Source organism: Salvelinus fontinalis, chromosome 40 (assembly GCF_029448725.1).
Source record: "Salvelinus fontinalis isolate EN_2023a chromosome 40, ASM2944872v1, whole genome shotgun sequence".
Classification (NCBI taxonomy): domain Eukaryota; kingdom Metazoa; phylum Chordata; class Actinopteri; order Salmoniformes; family Salmonidae; genus Salvelinus; species Salvelinus fontinalis.
The window spans coordinates 19,302,562-19,325,926 of record NC_074704.1 but is presented as its reverse complement, the minus strand read 5'-3'; the positions used below and the strand labels follow the sequence as shown (position 1 = coordinate 19,325,926).

At 38.6% G+C, this 23,365-nt stretch overlaps 1 protein-coding gene across 2 annotated transcripts in view; it reads right to left on the bottom strand.

Annotated features, from left to right (window-relative positions):
• LOC129839390 (metal transporter CNNM2-like) overlaps nucleotides 1-22,909 on the bottom strand; it is a 70,871-nt gene extending 47,962 nt beyond the window's left edge. For both annotated transcript variants that reach the window (XM_055906810.1, XM_055906809.1), the window contains exon 1: nucleotides 21,219-22,909. In XM_055906810.1, the coding sequence (XP_055762785.1) occupies nucleotides 21,219-22,710 (1,492 nt within the window). In that variant the 5' untranslated portion in view covers nucleotides 22,711-22,909. The remainder of the gene's footprint in view (nucleotides 1-21,218) is intronic.
• Between the last annotated feature and the right edge of the window lie 456 nt (nucleotides 22,910-23,365).

Below are 23,365 nucleotides of genomic sequence, written 5' to 3'. Positions count from 1 at the left end.
TTCAGTCATGGGAGCAAGAGAAGCATCAATGGGAATCTTGTGATGAGGCATGAATGACAATGAATGAATGGACAGATAGATAGTCAGGTGGTGCTGTGGTTTACAAAGTTGTGAATCAGTGGGTGGCAATGCAAGCATTTCGCTACACCCGCAAAAACATCTGCCAAACACGTGTATGTGACCAATACATTTGATTTGATTTATCACAAGATAGTAATAGTCAGGGACATTTGCGATATAAGTATATATATTTTAAACTGTCCTCTATGGCCAGTGTCAGTTGATATCCTCACTGCAATCTAACACTGTGTTCATGCATCTAGAGTGCCCTGGCTTTTAGGAGAATATCTGCATTTTGAGTCTGTGATAGGTTGGAATAATAACTTGAATTTAGCACCTCCACCTGATCCAGTGAGCCCACAGACAGTGACTCTGACTCCCTAACACCTTTATCACGGTTAACCCCCCTCTCTTCTCTTCCCGGACTCTTTTCAAGTAGAGATTGCCCTTTGGCCAATGTCCTTGGAGTTTCAGCCCTCCGGCAACGAGCTCACACTACATGAGATGTCTCAGAGTGACGTTGTAGATCATCACTACTGAGAGCATATTGTATCCTGCGAGGTGTAGGGAGGTTCTCTTTGCACTTATCAGTGACAGTCGGGGTCAAACGGAAACTCCCAAAGAGAAACTCTCTCTCTTTCATTAGTTCTTCCTTTCAACGTCGTTCTCCAACTCACTACACATGGATTCCTTCGACAATACTTTAGTTTCAGTAACTTGTGGACAACACCAACACCTTACTAATTGACTTGAGTACTTGAGTGCTTCTCTGAGTGAGATGTAGAAAACACTATGATATAACTGGAGTAAATGCTGTAGACACACCTTTTATACCATTGCAATTTGGGGGCATAGTACACAGAATGGGGTTCATTAGTCTGAATGGGCTGATACAGACAGAAGCAAAACTACAATCTAACACCTGAAAACATGCACATTCTTGGCTCGGCCTGTTTACAGCTTTATAACTCTGTAATAATAATTAATACCTCAATGAAAACAATTAGCCGTGTCAGAAATCCTTAAAGCTAGAAGGAGCTAAGCACCAATAAAAAAGCTTTCAGTCATGGCCGTGCGCGCTAAGCTGTGTTGGGAATGTGGCTGTTGGTCAAAATAATAACCTTGAACCAACCAAGAACATCTCGCATGTTCTGTGCTTTTTGTGTGCCTTCTCTTCAGAAAATAGTCCCATGTGCAAGTCATAAACTTGGGAAAATGCCATGTCTAGACTGGAATAAAAAACGTAGCATACATTCCTTCAATCCTTTTGGATGCTGTTAGTCTTTCACAAAGATGGTGAGGACGGATAGTGCTGCTTCACTGCTAAAATAGTGAGAACGGCCCTCTCAGCTCTCAGCTGATTTCTAAAGGCCCTCCCTAGCACCCGGCCTCTGTTCGGGGTGTTTTTCCTCCGTTCCTCTAAATGGAGGAGAGAGAGAGAGAGAGAGAGCGAGAGAGCGAGAGAGCGAGAGAGAGAGAGAGAGAGAGAGAGAGAGAGAGAGAGAGTGTGCCTGGTATTATCAATGAACCAGGGCCCTTGGTTCCTTCCAAAAAGTTTCAGCTTGGAAGGCGTCCACGGCAGGGCATTAGGCCGCAGTTTGTGTCATTTGTAATTTATAACATTGAGGGGAACGGGCAGGAGGACAATATGGAGGGAGTGGGGGGAGGCGGAGGGGAGAGAGAGAAGGGGTTGCAGAATCCCAAGGCAAGGCAAGTGGCTCTGGTAAAGAGTGTGAGTATGTTTCACACAGGCTGAGGTGAAGTGCAGGTCTGTGGATACTGCTACTCTCTGGAGAACTGGCTGACTGAATATGACTGTTCTGTGGCTGGCTGACTGAATATGACTGTTCTGTGGCTGGCTGACTGAATGTGACTCTTCTGTGGCTGGCTGACTGAATATGACTGTTCTGTGGATGGCTGACTGAATATGACTGTTCTGTGGCTGGCTGACTGAATATGACTGTTCTGTGGCTGGCTGGCTGAATATTACTGTTCTGTGGCTGGCTGACTGAATATGACTGTTCTGTGGCTGGTTGACTGAATATGACTGTTCTGTGGCTGGTTGACTGAATATGACTGTTCTGTGGCTGGCTGACTGAATTTGACTGTTCTGTGGCTGGCTGACTGAATATGACTGTTCTGTGGCTGGCTGACTGAATATGACTGTTCTGTGGCTGGTTGACTGAATATGACTGTTCTGTGGCTGGCTGACTGAATATGACTGTTCTGTGGCTGGCTGACTGAATATGACTGTTCTGTGGCTGGTTAACTGAATATGACTGTTCTGTGGCTGGCTGCTCAACTGGAAAGTGAAGGAAGTCAAAAAAGTACTGACTCTCAAATTCCGAGAAAATTGAGAGTCTTTCTGGGATGAGGACAAATGCAATGTTTGGACTTTCATCTACTTTAGTTAGAATAACGGAAGTGTTTGTGTGACGTATATTCTTATTTGATTGCATTAAAGAAGACAAGGTCAGCAAATCAAGGTGATTCCTGTGAAAACCAACTGAGATCAGTATTAAATGTTATTCAGAGTATTACAATTCCATTAAGGTGATAGTACATGATAATAATAATCACCACCATCATCATCATCATAACCATTATATTCATCATCACCATCATAACCACTATATTCATCATCATCATAACCACTATATTCATCATCATCATTACCATTATATTCATCATGATCATAACCATTATATTCATCATCATCATTACAATTATATTAATCATCATCATAACCACTACATTCATCATCATATTCATCATCATCATAACCATTATATTCATCATCATCATAACCATTATATTCATCATCATCATAACCATTATATTCATCATCATCATAACCATTATATTCATCATCATCATTACCATTATATTCATCATCATCATTACCATTATATTCATCATCATCATAACCATTTTATTCATCATCATCATTACCATTAAATTCATCATCATCATAACCATTATATTCATCATCATCATTACCATGATATTCATCCTCATCATTACCATTATATTCATCATCATCATAACCATTATATTCATCATCATCATAACCACTATATTCATCATCATCATTACCATTATATTCATCATCATCATAACCACTATATTCATCATCATCATTACCATTATATTCATCATCATCACAACCATTATATTCATCAACATCATTACCATTATATTCATCATCATCATTACCATTATATTCATCATCATCATTACCATTATATTCATCATCATCATTACCATTATATTCATCATCATCATAACCACTATATTCATCATCATCATTACCATTATATTCATCATCATCATAACCATTATATTCATCATCATCATAACCACTATATTCATCATCATCATAACCATTATATTCATCATCATCATAACCACTATATTCATCATCATCATTATATTCATCATCATCAAAACCACTATATTCATCATCATCATAACCACTATATTCATCATCATCATCATAACCATTATATTCATCATCATCATAACCATTATATTCATCATCATCATAACCACTATATTCATCATCATCATTATATTCATCATCATCATAACCACTATATTCATCATCATCATAACCATTATATTCATCATCATCATTATATTCATCATCATCATTACCACTATATTCATCATCATCATAACCATTATATTCATCATCATCATTACCATTATTTTCATCATATTCATCATCATCATAGCAATTATATTCATCATCATATTCATCATCATCATTACCATTATATTCATCATTATCATATTCATCATCATCATTACAATTATATTCATCATCATCATTACAATTATATTCATCATCATCATTACCATTATATTCATCATCATATTCATCATCATCATTACCATTATATTCATCATCATCATAACCACTATATTCATCATCATCATAACCACTATATTCATCATCATCATTACCATTATATTCATCATCATCATAACCATTATATTCATCATCATCATTACCATTATATTCATCATCATCATAACCACTATATTCATCATCATCATAACCATTATATTCATCATCATCATTACCATTATATTCATCATCATCATAACCATTATATTCATCATCATCATAACCATTATATTCATCATCATCATTACCATTATATTCATCATCATCATTACCACTATATTCATCATCATCATTACCATTATATTCATCATCATCATAACCACTATATTCATCATCATGATTACCATCATATTCATCAACATCATAACCATTATATTCATCATCATCATTACCACTATATTCATCATCATCATTACCATTATATTCATCATCATCATAACCACTATATTCATCATCATCATTACCATTATATTCATCATTCACATTACCATTATATTCATCATCATCATTACCACTATATTCATCATCATCATAACCACTATATTCATCATCATCATTACCACTATATTCATCATCATCATTGCCACTATATTCATCATCATCATAACCACTATATTCATCATCATCATTACCATTATATTCATCATCATCATAACCACTATATTCATCATCATCAATACCATTATATTCATCATCATCATAACCATTATATTCATCATCATCATAACCACTATATTCATCATCATCATTACCATTATATTCATCGTCATCATTACCATCATATTCATCATCATCATAACCATTATATTCATCATCATCATCATCATTATATTCATCATCATCATTACCATTATATTTATCCCTCATCATAACCATTATATTCATCATCATCATTACCATTATATTCATCATCATCATTACCATTATATTCATCATCATCATAACCATTATATTCATCATCATCATTACCATTATATTCATCATTCACATTACCATTATATTCATCATCATCATTACCACTATATTCATCATCATCATTACCACTATATTCATCATCATCATAACCACTATATTCATCATCATCATTACCATTATATTCATCATCATCATTACCACTATATTCATCATCATCATTACCATTATATTCATCATCATCATAACCACTATATTCATCATCATGATTACCATCATATTCATCAACATCATAACCATTATATTCATCATCATCATTACCACTATATTCATCATCATCATTACCATTATATTCATCATCATCATAACCACTATATTCATCATCATCATTACCATTATATTCATCATTCACATTACCATTATATTCATCATCATCATTACCACTATATTCATCATCATCATAACCACTATATTCATCATCATCATTACCACTATATTCATCATCATCATTACCACTATATTCATCATCATCATAACCACTATATTCATCATCATCATTACCATTATATTCATCATCATCATAACCACTATATTCATCATCATCAATACCATTATATTCATCATCATCATAACCATTATATTCATCATCATCATAACCACTATATTCATCATCATCATTACCATTATATTCATCGTCATCATTACCATCATATTCATCATCATCATAACCATTATATTCATCATCATCATCATCATTATATTCATCATCATCATTACCATTATATTTATCCCTCATCATAACCATTATATTCATCATCATCATTACCATTATATTCATCATCATCATTACCATTATATTCATCATCATCATAACCATTATATTCATCATCATCATTACCATTATATTCATCATTCACATTACCATTATATTCATCATCATCATTACCACTATATTCATCATCATCATTACCACTATATTCATCATCATCATAACCACTATATTCATCATCATCATTACCACTATATTCATCATCATCATAACCACTATATTCATCATCATCATTACCATTATATTCATCATCATCATAACCACTATATTCCTCATCATCATTACCATTATATTCATCATCATCATAACCATTATATTCATCATCATCATAACCACTATATTCATCGTCATCATTACCATTATATTCATCGTCATCATTACCATCATATTCATCATCATCATTACCATCATGTTCATCATCATCATAACCATTATATTCATCATCATCATTACCATTATATTCATCATCATCATTACCATTATATTCATCATCATCATTACCATTATATTCATCATCATCATAACCATTATATTCATCATCATCATAACCATTATATTCATCATCATCATTACCATTATATTTATCCCTCATCATAACCATTATATTCATCATCATCATTACCATTATATTCATCATCATCATTACCATTATATTCATCATCATCATAACCATTATATTCATCATCATCATTACCATTATATTCATCATCATCATAACCATTATATTCATCATCATCATTACCACTATATTCTGTCACGTTCCTGACCTTATTTTCCTTTGTTTATCTGTGTTTAGTTGGTCAGGACGTGAGCTGGGTGGGCAGTCTATGTTGTTTGTTTCTATGTTTAGTTTCATTGTTAATTAGCCTTATATGGTTCTCAATCAGGGGCAGGTGTTTGACGTTTCCTCTGATTGAGAACCATATTAAGGTAGGCTGTTCACACCATTTGTTTGTGGGTGATTGTCTTCCGTGTCAGTGTTGTTACCACACGGGACTGTTTCGTTTGTTTAGTCTGTTCCTGTTTGTGCGTTCTTCGTGTTATGTAAATTCTCATGTCCAGGTCGGTCTGCGTCGTTTTTGTTATTTTGAAATTTATCAAGTGTACTTTGTGTTCGTCTTGTTTAAATAAATTCATTATGTATTCCACAAAAGCTGCGTTTTGGCCCGATCCCTGCTCCTCCTCAGACGAGGAGGAGAACAACCGTTACAATATTCATCATCATCATTACCATTATTTTCATCATCATCATTACCATCATATTCATCATCATCAAAACAATTATATTCATCATCATTATAACCATTATATTCATCATCATCATAACCACTATATTCATCATCATCATAACCATTATATTCATCATCATCATTACCATTATATTCATCATCATTATAACCATTATATTCATCATCATCATAACCACTATATTCATCATCATCATAACCATTATATTCATCATCATCATAACCATTATATTCATCATCATCATAACCATTATATTCATCATCATCATAACCATCATATTCATCATCATCATCATAACCATTATATTCATCATCATCATAACCACTATATTCATCATCATCATTACCATTATTTTCATCATCATCATTACCATCATATTCATCATCATCATTACCATTATTTTCATCATCATCATAACCATTATATTCATCATCATCTTTACCATTATATTCATCATCATCATAACCATTATATTCATCATCATCATAACCATTATATTCATCATCATCATAACCATTATATTCATCATCATCATTACCATTATATTCATCATCATCATTACCATTATAATCATCATCATTATTACCATCATATTCATCATCATCATAACCATTATATTCATCATCATCATCATTACCATTATATTCATCATCATCATAACCATTATATTCATCATCATCATAACCATTATATTCATCATCATCATCATAACCATTATATTCATCATCATCATAACCACTATATTCATCATCATATTCATCATCATCATCATAACCACTATATTCATATTCATCATCATCATTACCATTATATTCATCATCATCATAACCATTATATTCATCATCATCATAACCATTATATTCATCATCATCATAACCATTATATTCATCATCATCATTACCACTATATTCATCATCATCATTACCATTATATTCATCATCATCATAACCATTATATTCCTCATCATCATTACCATTATATTCATCATCATCATAACCATTATATTCATCATCATCATAACCATTATATTCATCATCATCATAACCATTATATTCATCATCATCATAACCATTATATTCATCATCATCATAACCATTATATTCATCATCATATTCATCATCATCATAACCATTATATTCATCATCATCATAACCATTATATTCATCATCATATTCATCATCATCATTACCATTATATTCATCATCATCATTACCACTATATTCATCATCATCATAACCACTATATTCATCATCATCATTACCATTATTTTCATCATCATCATTACCATCATATTCATCATCATCATTACCATTATATTCATCATCATCATTACCATCATATTCATCATCATCATCATAACAATTATATTCATCATCATCATTACCATTATATTCATCATCATCATAACCATTATATTCATCATCATCATAACCACTATATTCATCATCATCATAACCATTATATTTATCATCATCATAACCATTATATTCATCATCATCATAACCATTATATTCATCATCATCATAACCACTATAATCATCATCATCATAACCATTATATTCATCATCATCATAACCATTTTTTCATCATCATCATAACCATTATATTCATCATCATCATAGACTTTGCCTTTGACAATGATGGCGTAAAATCTAACATGCCATAATGATAATATCTTCAAGCCATAACCACATGGAAAACAAACACGTCCTCATCTTTCCTCCCAAGACAAACATTAGGCGATGGCATAATCTAGGGCACAAAAACATTTCCCCCCCAAAAATCCCAGAGACATTTCTCTCAGGGAAGGATCAAGCCATTTGATCCGGTACTAGATCCCCAATATCAAGAATCTAAAATGTAAATTCTGAAGCAGAAAACTACGGGTTCTGAAAACATTGACTGGGCCGTAATGTAATCCACACAAACAATATAGCCATGGTATGACGTAGGTTGTAAGGTCAGAGGACAGAGGGGCTTGGTATTGGTCTATGAGCAAAAACAAAGCTCTGATAGTAGACCAAACACAGACAGTGTGTGTGGTACACATTGTGCAGAAACAAGGTTTGCATGACAGAAATAGTAAACATCAATTGGGGGCTCATCCGGGATGTCACTGGATTCAGAGAGCAAAGGTTTGGGATAGACATAGGTCTGTAAAAGTCTGCAAACAGCAGTGTTATCATTACTAGGGAGTCCCACCACAACAACCATAGTACTGCTTAACTAATGACCCACTGGGTACACTCTTAGAAAAAGGGTTCCAAAAGGGTTATTCGGCTGTCCACATAGGAGAACCCTTTTTGGTTCCAGATAGAACCCTTTTGGGTTCCATGTAGTACCCTCTGTAGAAAGGATTCAACATGCAACCCAAAAGGTTTTCTACCTACAAACAAAAGGGTTCTACCTGCAACAAAAAGGGCTCTTCAAAGGGTTCTCCTATGGGGACAGCCAAAGAACCCTTTAAGATTCTAGATAGCACCTTTTTTTCTAATAGTGTTCATAGTACAAGTCAAGGTAGTAGTAGATGGTGACAAACCACTGGTTAGTGGGAAGGTGGGGACCTTCCTGATGGAATTATCTTCTCTACTTGAACCTCTAAGTCTATAAAGCCTGTTGAAGCTTTCACCCAGATTATGCTGAATTGTTTTTGTTGAAACATATACAGTGCCTTGGGAAAGTATTCTGACCCCTTGACTTTCCCCACATTTTGTTACATTACAGCCTTATTCTAAAATGTATTAAATTGTTTTTTTCCCTCATCAATCTACACACAATAACACATAATGACAAAGCAAAACAGGTTTTTAGAAATTGTTGCTACTTTATTACAAATTAAAAACTGAAATATCACATTTACATAAGTATTCAGACCCTTTACTCAGTACTTTGTTGAAGCACCTTTGGCAGCGATTACAGCTTTGAGTCTTCTTGGGTATGACGCTACAAGCTTGGCACAACTGTATTTGGGAATTTCTCCCATTCTTCTCTAACGAGCCCCTCAAGCTCTCTCAGGTTGGATGGGGAGCGTTGCTGCACAGCTATTTTCAGGTCTCTCCAGAGATGTTCAATCGGGTTCAAGTCCGGGCTCTGGCTGGGCCACTCAAGGACATTCAGAGACTTGTCCCGAAGCCCCTCCTGCGTTGTCTTGGCTGTGTGCTTAGGGTCGTTGAACCTTCACCCCAGTCTGAGATCCTGAGGGCTCTGCAGCAGGTTTTCATCAAGGATCTTTCTGTACTTTGCTCTGTTCATATTTGCCTTGATCCTGACTAGTCTCCCAGTCCCTGCCGCTGGAAAAACATCCCCACAGCATGACGCTGCCACCACCATGCTTCACCGTAGGGATGGTGCCAGGTTCTCCAGATGTGACGCTTGGAATTCAGGCCAAATATTTCAATATTGGTTTCATCAGACCAGAGAATCTTGTTTCTCATGGTCTGAGAGCCTTTAGGTGCCTTTTGGCAAACTCCAAGCAGGCTGTCATGTGGCTTTTACTGAGGATTGGCTTCCTTCTGGTCACTCTACCATAAAGGCCTGATTGGTGGAGTGCTGCAGAGATGGTTGTCCTTCTGGAAGGTTCTCCCATCTCCACAGAGGAACTCTAGAGCTCTGTCAGAGTGACCATCAGGTTCTTGGTCACCTCCCTGACCAAGGTCCTTCTCCCCCAATTGCTCAGTTTGGCCGGGCGGCAAGCTCTAGAAAGTGTCTTGGTGGTTCCAAACTTCTTCCATTTAAGATTGATGGCGGCCACTGTGTTGTTGGGGACCTTCAATGCTGCAGATATTTTTTGGTACCCTTCCCCAGATCTGTGCCTCGACACAATCCTGTCTCGGAGTTCTACGGACGATTCCTTCGACCTCATGGCTTGGTTTTTGCTCTTGACATGCACTGTCAACTGTGGGACCATTATCATGTCCAATACATTGATTTGACCATAGGTGGACTCCAATCAAGCTTTAGAAACATCATAAGGGTGATCAATTGAAACAGGATGCACCTGAGCTCAATTTCGAGTCTCATAGCAAAGGGTCTGAATACTTATTTAAATAAGGTATCTGTTTTTTGTTTTTTTATACATTTGCAAAAATTTCTAAAAACCTATTTTTGCTTTGTCATTATGGGGTATTGTGTGTAGATTGCTGAGGAAATGTTTTCTTGAATCCATTTTAGAATAGGGCTGTAAAGTAACAAAATGTGGAAAAAGTCAAGGGGTCTGAATACTTTCCGAAAGCACCGGAGAGAGGGCCTGCCTGTAAGGGATTGATTTGCGTAATATAATTATTTTCTCTATACAACGGCTTATCCACCTTCTGTGGGAAGTAGGCTTCCTTGATTAGCCTACATATCATCAGACTCAAAACCGCTAAAGTCACACTTCTGGGAATAACATGCGCTCAGACTTTATAATAAGCTACATTACTGGAATCCATGTCATGAGCTTGGTAAGACAAACCAAGCTTACTGGACCTACGGATATGAATCACAAGAGCCAAATTCCATGATGCATGTGTGGTGTGCCCAACACACTGTCATCATGACCTCACATTACCACACGACTTCGCCTTTTACAGAATGATTCGTATTAGAAGGAATTAGAACTGCTAATTCAGTTTCTGTTTCATTTCAAAAGCCTAATTCTTTCAATATGACATTTAGAGAATGACATTGATAATTCAAGAGACGACAGACATAGACAGTATCATTACACTTTGCTGGTCAAAATAACTAGCTGCATCTGTGAAACGATATTTGTTCTGGCCGAGTTGTACGGAACACTAGTAGCACTGCCATTATGCCAGCTCAATGAAATCAAAGAGTTAGCCTTACTCCGATCAGACTACAATTCCAGACTTCTCTGAGCTCATTTCAAAAGCCAACTTTAAAGTGTTCCACAGCAAAGCCACTGACATAAAAAATAAAATAAAAAATGTTTCAATAGCCCTGTTCACTACACAGGAACAATGTCTGATTCACGAAACGGACTCTTACAATCCCATACTAAGAATTCCATTGATGCCTCAGCATCAAAAGAAATAGACTGAGCAGAAGCAGAACACTAGGATTTTGAGGATCGACCACATCTTGAGGAACTGCAACAGAGGGTGGGATCAAAAGGCATTTGACGATAAGACAACCGGCAGGTTCAGTTCAGTGGGTTTGTGGCAGGAACGGTATGGCTCTGCTGTATTGCTTGCATCTATCCAGTCCTTCATAATAAGCAGGTGAGGAAATGAGATATGCCATATCATAACCTTTGTCTATTATTTCCTATTGGTGAATCTCCAACGGGAGTACGTCACTGTTCTCAAGAGCCGGCGGAGGTACTGTACGGAAGTGCTAAAGCATTATGTTTCTTTTCTAACACAGCTTCTAATACAGGCCTGCCAAGTAGGACCAATTTGGAGTATCACGCTTTTTCAACCCATGCCAAATTTCACAGGTTAACGACCGATTAACGACTGTTTATATGTGTGGATCACAAGAACAGTGGTAATACCTTATTGTGTAATTAATTACAGTAAGTAACAACTGACGTATTTCAACGGAACAACAATGGAACAATACTCAAGTGCCTTCTGGGTAAGGATGGCTTTTTAGGAAAGACCGCAATTTATCGTGACTACACAAAATAGCGGTAAATGTATGAGTTCGCTTCTGCCCTTAATACTGTAATACGAGAAGTCATTTAAGGTGTGCTCAAACACACGAAGAAGACAAGTTGTGATACCAGGTCAGACAGACTTTGCAGTCAGAAACACACTGAGGCTGGAAGCTGGATCCATACTCCTCAACAGTGGCGCTGCAAATCAGTTTTGAAGGTCCAATGCAGACATTTTTATCTCAATATCAAATGATTTCTGTCTAACAACTAAGCACCTTACTGTAAGAGATTTCCATTCAAATGGGCAAAAGGTTTTCAAGAAAGAATTTTGCTAGGACTGTCTGGGAGTGGTCTGAGCGGGGAGGGGAAAACTGAAAACTAGCTGTCATTGGCCGAGAGGTTTGGAACTATCTTTCTTATTTGTCTTTTAACCAATTTACCGCATGGTGATGTCACCAGGCAGGTCAAAACTCCATCCCACCAAAACAGGATGACATTTCAGGCGGTCTATTGAAACAGCTCTATGACTAAAAGGACATTATCATCATTTTCTAAATTTCACAGTAGTGTGGATGTCACGCGGAACTAGGTTGGCGAAAGAACCAGACGCAGAGAGAGAGAGAGCCGCTTTGGAAAAAAATATTCCTTATATTTTTTCTTAATTCAAAACTGAATAAGCCCGAACATCAAGGGCGCAGAGAGAACACTTGCCAAAACCCAAACATACACACACGTAACAAAAAACAATCCCGCACAAAACAAGGGCGGGTCAAACTCCTAATTATAGGGATACTCATTACGAAACAAAAAACAGGTGCAACTAATAAGACAAAACAAACAGACAAACGAAAAAGGGATCGGTGGCGGCTAGTAGGACGGTGACGACGACCGCCGAGCACCGCCCGAACAGGCAGGGGAGTCAACTTCGGCGGAAGTCATGACAGTGGATATATATATAAAACACAGAAAATGCAAGTTTTTGACTGCACCTGGCCTTTAAAAAGTCTACTCCATGTTATACTAGAATTTGAGGAATGTAGGCCATTTGAAAAGCCTGGCTTTTAACACAACCGGCTCAAACAAACTGATCACAGAAGTGTATTTATTCTCAACAGACCTGGGTTCAATAGAGTAGTCACAATAAATGCAAAACATGTCAATCTGGCACTCCAGGCAGGCTAAAGAAAACACTCAAAGTACTAAAACAACAAAAAGTATTTGAATCGAAGGCTGATTCTCAGAACTACTTCAAACCGATCCTCTAGCTACAGTACGTTCTACGCTTTCATTGAACACTTCCAGCTTGCCAAAACATGCCTAGTTTGAGTTGCATACAAAAGAAACGGAGGTAAAATGAACTCTTGTTTAGTGAGACAAGAGTGACTAAAACCGAGACAGGCAACCCACATTAAGGTGAAGCATGTAATCAATAGATAAAGTAAAGAGTCTTGAAGGAAAAGTCATGCTGTGTTCAAAGGGGTATCCCTCACCAGGAGCCATTCCTGTCCAACTGCCAACATGACGCCATTTAATCCCACCTCTTATTTCGGCATTATAAGCACAAGAACTGTTACCAGGTGAACAAACGGTCAAGCACAGTTTTATTTGCTGCCGGGAATTGAAAACCACTTTTGTGACATGATATGAATTCGAAAAGCGTCCGCTGAAGAAATATCCCTGAAAGTGTTAAAACACTTCGATATCAACTAGGTTAGTTTCACTTTAAGACAAAAGGGAAGGAGAACGGTGGCTGTGGAGGCTGCTGAATCTGAATTAAGCATAGATTGGCCTATATTGCAGGAAAGGGGCGAACTAGTTCAATACGTGCCAGGGCTCATGTAGCCTCTAGTACACTGTTAAAATGAAGTGCTTTGTAATACCAAAACTAGTGGCAACTGTGCTGCCACCAACTCAAAGGAGACGAAACCTTAACTTTTCTGGGGTATTGAAACACATCAACCTGAGATGTTTTGAAGCATGACACAGTGTGTTGTAACACCAATTGATCAAGCATTGTGCAACACCTTGCCAGGGGCTGGGAGCACTTCCGTAAAAGGTTGAAAACACTATTTTGATGGTTCAAGTTCTGTTTAGTGCAGCATTTTGGCAGGCATGGGGGTTACATTACATCAAACATTGCAGGATACTGTATTTGCCTCTACCATAAAAAGTTGTAAATGTGGGAATGTGCCGTCTCATCATTGAACGTAATTTTGCCTGATAATTTTGATATCCGTTCATTATTATCCATTACACCTCATGGCATAACAAGTTGCTTAATACTAATATAGAAGTATACATTTCTTTCTTCAAACATGCGCACAACATTGTGTAAAAGGATCATAAAATCTAAAATGTTGAATTACCCACAATCCTCTAAAAACTGAGCCACGTGGGAAGATAGGGAAATGCAAGTAGAATAAAAACAGACTTCTGATTAGTTAAATACATACATTTTCTCTATCTTTGGTTATCCTCATATGAAATATCTTACATTTTGATAAACATTAAGTTGGATTGAGTTGTTTCAATGATTTGTTAATTTAATTGACCCATAAAATGTAAAAATAACATTTTATGGTTCAATTAAATTAACAAATCATTGAAACAACTCAATATTAGGAAGGTGTTCCTAATGTTAGGTATACTCAGTTTAGTCTGCAAAAAATATATATTTTGTGTGTTTTGATGCTGCCTTTTACATGCACTGAAAACCCCCAAAGGTGTTTTCACAGCACTATCTTAAAAACACCTAAATTAAAATTGAAGAACCCCTTTGGGTGTTTCAGAGTGCTTTTATTCTGGTTTAAAACACTCTCTGTGTATTCATTACACAATCATCGCGTTTTGAGTCTTTCTGTTTTTACAGTGTAATCCACACTGGAGGCCCCTTTCTCAACCCCAATCAAGCACATACAGCACATCGTATTCTAGTTATATGTGAGACAGAAACAGACACGAGTGGAATGTACCAGAACTGGAAAACGAGGAATGACACTTTCGAGGAACGATGGCGACGCGCTGCTCAGTTTGAACGACAGCAGTCCTTCCCACCTGCAGTGACGGGCACTGGGCCAAGTTACACTGTCCAAGGTTATGGAGTTCAGGGAGGGATACGATTCAAATCAACCCTCTCTGTGTGTGTGCGTGTGTGTGTGTGATTCAAAACACAAGCAGAAGGCGAACATCAATCTACCTTTGTAAATATGTCACGTGTCTATGAAATATGACAACGTAAGACTAGTAAAACTTAAAGGGGGTGCAACAAGTGAGTGACATTCATTCGTTCAAAAAAACAAGACTGGACGTGAGCGTGATCGGCCCCATTCTGTGTGTGCTACTTGGGTTCATCCCAAAGGGCACACGTTGACCCTCTCATTAACACACTACTCCTGCTGCTTGACCACCTAATCTCCTGTATGGCTAGTAGACTCTAATTGTCGCTAATTGTCACTGTCACTACTAGTCGCTAATTGGCACGAATTGTTGCCATCCGACAGAAATTAACAAAGGGGTTCAGAAGTTTCCAAGGGGTTGTCTGTCTCCATTTAAAGGTCTAGGATGACGATAGTGGCTTAGGTCAAGCCACCAACCTGAACCTTAGCATGGGGGCATAGTATTAAGAAATGTCACCACTGGCTCTGAGTTTTTGTGCTCCTTCTCACTCTTCAGGTGGAAGCTGGTTTACTTTACAGTTGCAGTGCAGAACGTGAAAGCATCCTCTTCAACCACAAACAGAGCCAGCAAGAAACGGCTAATTCAGAATCCTCAAAAACCTGAGATCAAAAGTAAAACCAATTACGCTTTTCATGTCCTTTACACTGAGTATACCAAACATTAGGAACACCTTCCTAAGATTGTGTTGCGCACCCCCCCCCCCACCCCCACACCCCACCCCACCCCCACCCCACCCTCAGAACACTTCAATGTGTTGAGGCATGGACTCTACAAGGTGTCAAAAGCATTCCACAGGGAAGCTAACCCATGTTGACTCCAATGCTTCCCACAGTTGTGTCAAGTTGGCTGGATGTCCTCTGGATGGTGGACCATTCTTGAAACACATGGGAAACTGGAGCGTGAAAAACCCAGCAACGGTGGAGTTCTTGACACAAACCGGTGTGCCTGGCACCTACCACCATACCCCGTTCAAAGGCATTTACACCTTTTGTCTTGCCCATTCACCCTCTGAATGGCAAACATACAAAATCCATGTCTCAATTGTCTCAAGGCTTCTATAACCTGTCTCCTCCCTTTCATATACACTGACTGAAGTGGATTTAACAAGTGATATCCATAAGGGATCACAGCTTTCACCTGGATTCACCTGGTCAGTCTGTGTCATGGAAAGAGCAGGTGTTCCTAATGTTTTTTCCACTCAGTGTATCTCTAAAGTATGTGGCTGTTGGAGCAGATGTGGCGGGAGGCTTTTCTCTTTCTTTCTTCAACCCAACTTCAGACGGCTGTGCAGCAACCAGCTCCACAAGAGGCAGTCAAATTAATTAACAATGACTTACAATACAAAGCACTTTGAACCGAGTGTGGTGCCGTGACTAGAGGCAGATTGACGAGAAACTTTGACCTCCCTTCCTCAGGATTTACAACCGCTCCAGAGGTTGGACGGAAGGAAGGCGAGTTCCCTCTGGAGCAGAGCCAAGAACAGGAACCCAAAGACCGCACTGGCACCTGGCCTCATGGACTTGCTGGGAGGCTGGAACCTGGAGGACTAGGGTTTAGTCTGACGTACCTTACCTACGTATATGTACAATCTACAAAAAGGTTATATCTAGAACTTTAAAACTGCAATATATAAGTTTTTTGGCGAGCCAACCAAATTCACACAGAAATAGGAGTTATAGATCTGTCATTCTCATTGAAAGCAAGTCTAAGAAGTGGTAGATCTGTTCTATGTGCACAATTTCTATGCTTCCCGTTCTTAAAGATGCACTATGCAGAAATCGCTCCGCCATTTCCTGGTTGCTATAATTCTAATAGTTCGGCTAATTTCAGTTTGTGACAAAACAAGCAAGAATCGTGTAGAGAATCACTGTACCATCTAAACCGCTGTGAAATATATTTTCCATAAGAAAAAATATAGCATTTTCAGCTGTGTGAAGCTGGTGTTCAAAACTGAAGGTAAAAGAGCCAGGGTGTTAGCTTTAGTGAATGAGAGCTGTGGTGGTAGATAATGGGGGTTTTACGGGTCATGTTCTGGGATCACTGATGATGTCTAAAGTACTGACCATAGGTCAGCAATATCCTATAATAGATAAGATTATCAATGCAGCTGCTGTTCTGTTCTGACCACCTTCTAGTCTGCTAATCATATCCATGTATTAATGAATCCATTACGCAATAGCAAATGGATACCATTGTCCACTATATTAATAGAAACCTAATTTGAAGTAATCACACCACGGTTTCTGTAAAGATTTTCAACACTGACAGAAACCTTCAAATGAATGTGACCAAATTAATGAATATGCATAATATATAACATATTATACATTAGCCTTCAAACAAGGCTACTTTGACAAGCACAGTTATTTTTTCCATTAATTTACTTCTCATTAATCAGATTTTACAATAAACCAAAACAAACACTCGAGCGATTGAATAATGAATATAAAATGCCTAATTGACATTATTTCTCTGAAAAAACGGAGTTCAGTGAAATCATAGTCATATTGACTAGATGAAGTGTAAGTGTAAGTAGTCGTTTTTAAGCCTCGTAAAAAAACGTAATGATGTAACAACCGTAATGATGTAAAAAATGTAATGATATAACAAATGTAATGATGTAAAAAATGTAATGATGTAACAACCGTAATGATGTAACAACCGTAATGATGTAACAACCATAATGATGTAAAAAATGTAATGATATAACAACTGTAATGATGTAACAACCGTAATGATGTAAAAACCGTAATGATGTAACAACCGTAATGATGTAACAACCGTAATGATGTAACAACCGGAATGATGTAACAATCGTAATGATGTAACAACCGGAATGATGTGAAAATGTAATGATATAACAACCATAATGATGTAATAACCGTAATGATGTAACAACCATAATGACGTTACAACCGTAATGATGTAAAAAAAATGTAATGATGTAAGAACCGTAATGATGTAAAAAATGTAATGATATAACAACCGTAATGATGTAACAACCGTAATGATACAACAACCATAATGATGTAACAACCGTAATGATGTAACTACCATAATGACATAACAACCGTAATGATGTAACAACCGTAATGATGTAACAACGATAATGACGTAACAATCGTAATGATGTAACAACCGGAATGATGTAAAAAATGTAATGATATAACAACCGTAATGACGTAACAACCATAATGACGTGACAACCGTAATGATGTAAAAAAAGCAATGTTGTAACAACCGTAATGATGTAAAAAATGTAATGATATAACAACCGTAATGATGTAAGAACCGGAATGATGTAAGAACCGTAATGATGTAACAACCATAATGACGTAACAACCATAATGACGTGACAACCGTAATGATGTAAAAAAAGCAATGTTGTAACAACCGTAATGATGTAAAAAATGTAATGATATAACAACCGTAATGATGTAATAACCGGAATGATGTAAGAACCGTAATGACGTAACAACCGTAATGATGTAACAACCATAATGACGTAACAACCGTAATGATGTAACAACCATAATGATGTAACAACCATAATGACGTTACAATCGTAATGATGTAACAATCGTAATGATGTAACAACCGGAATGATGTGAAAATGTAATGATATAACTACCGTAATGATGTAACAACCGCAATGATGTAACAACCATAATGACGTTACAACCGTAATGATGTAAAAAAACGTAATGATGAAAAAAATGTAATGATATAACAACCGTAATGATTTAACAACCGTAATGATGTAAAAAATGTAATGATATAACAACCGTAATGATGTAACAACCGTAATGATGTAAAAAATGTAATAATATAACAACCGTAATGATATAACAACCGTAATGATGTAAGAACCGTAATGATGTAACAACCGTAATGATGTAAGAACCGTAATGATGTAACAACCGTAATGACGTAACAACCATAATGACGTAACAACCGTGTGCACAGAAGCTGCATGATCAAAACGTATATCGTTCCTGCTATCAACAGACAGGTGTGATTGTCAGTGTCAGACTGTGACGAAACCAAAACGCACCTTAAAATGAAAACTTTACAAAGTGAGTAACTATGTCATAAAGTGTAACTGTGGGTGTTAAGAGAGAGGAGTTATTCATTAATCACACGACTGCATTCCAGTGGGCAGGACGAAGGGAGTTATCACTACCATCATTCAGAGGCAATGCACACAACTGAGAGTAGGGAGAGGACGGGATTTAAGCAGGTTCTCAAACAAGATGCCCCCACCTGATAACCTTAGCACTGACGCGGTTGTACCATTCCCATGAATGAATTTCCTAATGCAAGTCACAAACCGGGGGGGGGGGGGGGGGGGGGGGGGGGGGGGGGAGGAGGAGAGAGAGAGAGAGAGAGAGAGAGAGAGAGAGAGAGAGAGAGAGAGAGGAGAGAGAGAGGAGAGAGAGGAGAGAGAGAGAGAGAGGAGAGAGAGGAGAGAGAGAGAGGAGAGAGAGCGAGAGAGAGAGAGAGAGAGAGAGAGAGAGAGAGAGAGAGAGAGAGAGGGATAGAGAGAGAGAGAGAGAGAGAGAGAGAGAGAGGGGAACCGTGTGAACATTAACGAGGAAAGGAAGTGATGGTGAAAGATAACATTAACATTCCCCCTCTCCACCTTTTCTTTGCAGGAAATGACCCAAGAGGTGACAACAAATGCACCCTTACATCTCTGACAAGGAATGGCAGCCAGCTACTTTAGGATGCCATTCCTCCCCACCCCACCTTACCTCTTTAAAAAAAATTGTATGTGGGATTTTTTGTGACACCCTTCCTGATGAAGCAACGCCACACTCCATCTTCCTGGAAGTCGGGTTTCGTGGTTTGGCTTAACATCTTTGTTTACACACTTGAAACACTTGGGGCATGAAGGAGACACCTGAAGGACAGCAGGCCATCTGCGCTATGAGGTCATTCATGTGTCTCAGTCAAGTTTTAAATGACAGTAATCTGTTATTAGACAGTAAGACACACATTACTTGACCATCTTCCAGAGGGAAAAGGTCTTCGAGCTCTCTATGATGTCATAGTGTTACCATAGTAGGGGATCTGATCTGGATATTATTATGTCAAGTGTGTGACATTATACATACAGTCAAGGAACTGGGACAGTGTTATTCCCAGAGGCAAATACCCCCTTGTTGAAGATTGTGATGTTTTCCCTCACTTTAAAATGCCATAAATATGTTGACATGAATAGAAATCTACAGTGGAGATGTAATACAGTGAATTGACTGCTTACTAATGCATAGCAACACTTGTCTCTCTAGGTTATTATATAATCGGTCTGTGTTCCGATTAAACATCATTCTCACATTTGCAATGAATCGCTAGACCGTAGACATGCCAAATGAAAGCCGTGATGGAACAGTCATCACACATTTTGCTTGAAATGGCATGATCATTTGATTGACAGGATACAGTCGGCCAATAAAGAATGAAACCCCTCTCACCTTTCTTGAACTCCTCCAGCATGGCATCCAGCCTGGTGTCATTGAACACAAAATGCAGCTGATGGCTGTAAAACTTAGTGATGGTTTTCAGCGGCGTAGAATCATCTGGGTCGACAAACGCCAGGTCCTTCACGAACAATAGATCCACAATGTTGGACCTCTCGCCCTCGAACACGGGGATGCGCGTGTATCCGCTCTCCATGATTTCAGACATGGTGTTGAAGTCGAGGATAGCATCACCTGGAATCATAAAACAATCTCTTAGCGGGGTCATCACGTCCTCCACCGTCTTAGTCCGTAGTTCCAAGGCGCCCTGAATGATGTTCAACTCCTCTTTGACCAGATCATTGTACGGATCCGTGACTCTGAGCATCTCCAGAAGCTTCTCGCGGTTGTACACAGTGCCTATCTCTTGGCCCAAAAGGTAATCTAGAAGTTTGCTCACTGGGTATGACGCGGGGAAGGTGAGCAGCATGAAAAACTTGGTGAGGAAAATGGTGTTGGCTCCAACGGCAAGGCCATGTCTTGAGCATATGGCTTGAGGGACAATCTCTCCAAAGATGACAATTCCAATAGTTGACATCACCACAGCTATCAGCCCAGAACCTGCAATATCATCAAATAATATAGTTAGAGTTGTATTCACGAGCACGTTGCCTAGGAGAAGTGAACAAAGCAGGTAATTCCCTTGGCTCCTAACTGGCTCTATCTTTTTGGCATAATTCTTCTCCATCTCTGTGCCACAATTCTGGACTATTTGGAGCTCCATTGGGTCCAGTGCCATCAGTCCCAAGTTCAACCCGCTGAACATGCCTGACAGACACAGCAACATGGAAATAAAGATGACTTGAAGCCAGAAAGGGAGCAGAAACCTCTTCTCCTCCACAACTATCACTTTAGTGTCATCTCCGTCGTGGTAAATCCAGGTGTTTTCGGTCCATGGGTCGTGCAGGCCGGCGGCGTTGTGGGCAGGTGTCGAGGTGGCGATGCACAGGTAATACGATTTACTCCTCTCGGTTTTTCGAAGGGGTTTGACCTCGATTTCAACTACTCCCGACGTTCTGCGACTTAGAATGATGTTGGGCAAGATGATTATATCCGAGGTCCTGATACCGCAGGGATGCGCGGACGTATCCTCTTTGCTCCCGTTGTCCCCCGACAAGCTGTCGATGTCCCCGACTGGTCGGATCTGCTCGTGTTCCGTAAATGAAATTTTGGACCAGGTCTCGTTGTTTATGTTCTGCCCGTATACCCTCAATTTGACACGAGACCGTTCACTCACCCGTAGGTAGCCCCTATCCATAAAGGAAATGTCGTCCGTGTCCTCCAACCGGAGCCCGATGATAACCGTGTCCGACTCTACCCCTCCTTCCTTGCCACTTGTCGAGGTGACCAAACAACCGCTGACAGTTAAGAAAATCATCGTCAGAGCTCGAACCCGGCTAAGTGACGCCATTTTTGCAAAGGGTACTGGGGCCGACGACTCAGCCATGTTGATAATGGGCAACCTCCTGAATGAAAAGGGCTTTTAAAAATCAGAGCCAATCGGAGTCCGCCTTCATCTCCACCGGGGGTCGCCGTGATTTGTGCAGCATCGGGGACCCAAGCGCTTGGTTCCACTACGAGTCCGAAACTGATTACTCCTAGAGCGAACTCGTGCCTCCCCTGATGTCCCGGAGACAGACGACGGTAGCACCCAATCCAGTGCGGCAGTTGGACGGGGGCGGAGTTTTCGCCGCAGCTCCAACGAATGAAATTCCAAAACAAGCGCACCTCACGCAAAAAAAGCCCAAGACACTTTCCTCGTGACTTTTTCAGATGGATTTCAGAGGCAACCAATAAATTATGAATTGGTGGGTAGATCCATAATATTTGATTTATCTGAGGGGAGTCATTATGCAATGTTCTCCATTGCAGAGGAGAGCGAGAGGTAGAGGGAGAGAGTTGTTTCAGCGGGCTGAATGGAATGCATGCTTTTAGGCTATGTGACATTCTTTATACATTTTAGATTAGTTCCTTAAGATGACCAAACAAGCAGTCACAATGCATTTTATAGCCGAGGGTATGGTATGTCTTGTAGGCTATTTAAATATGATCTGCAAAACCTAATTGTAGGGACTTTCACAAAAAAGTAGGCATTGGCCATC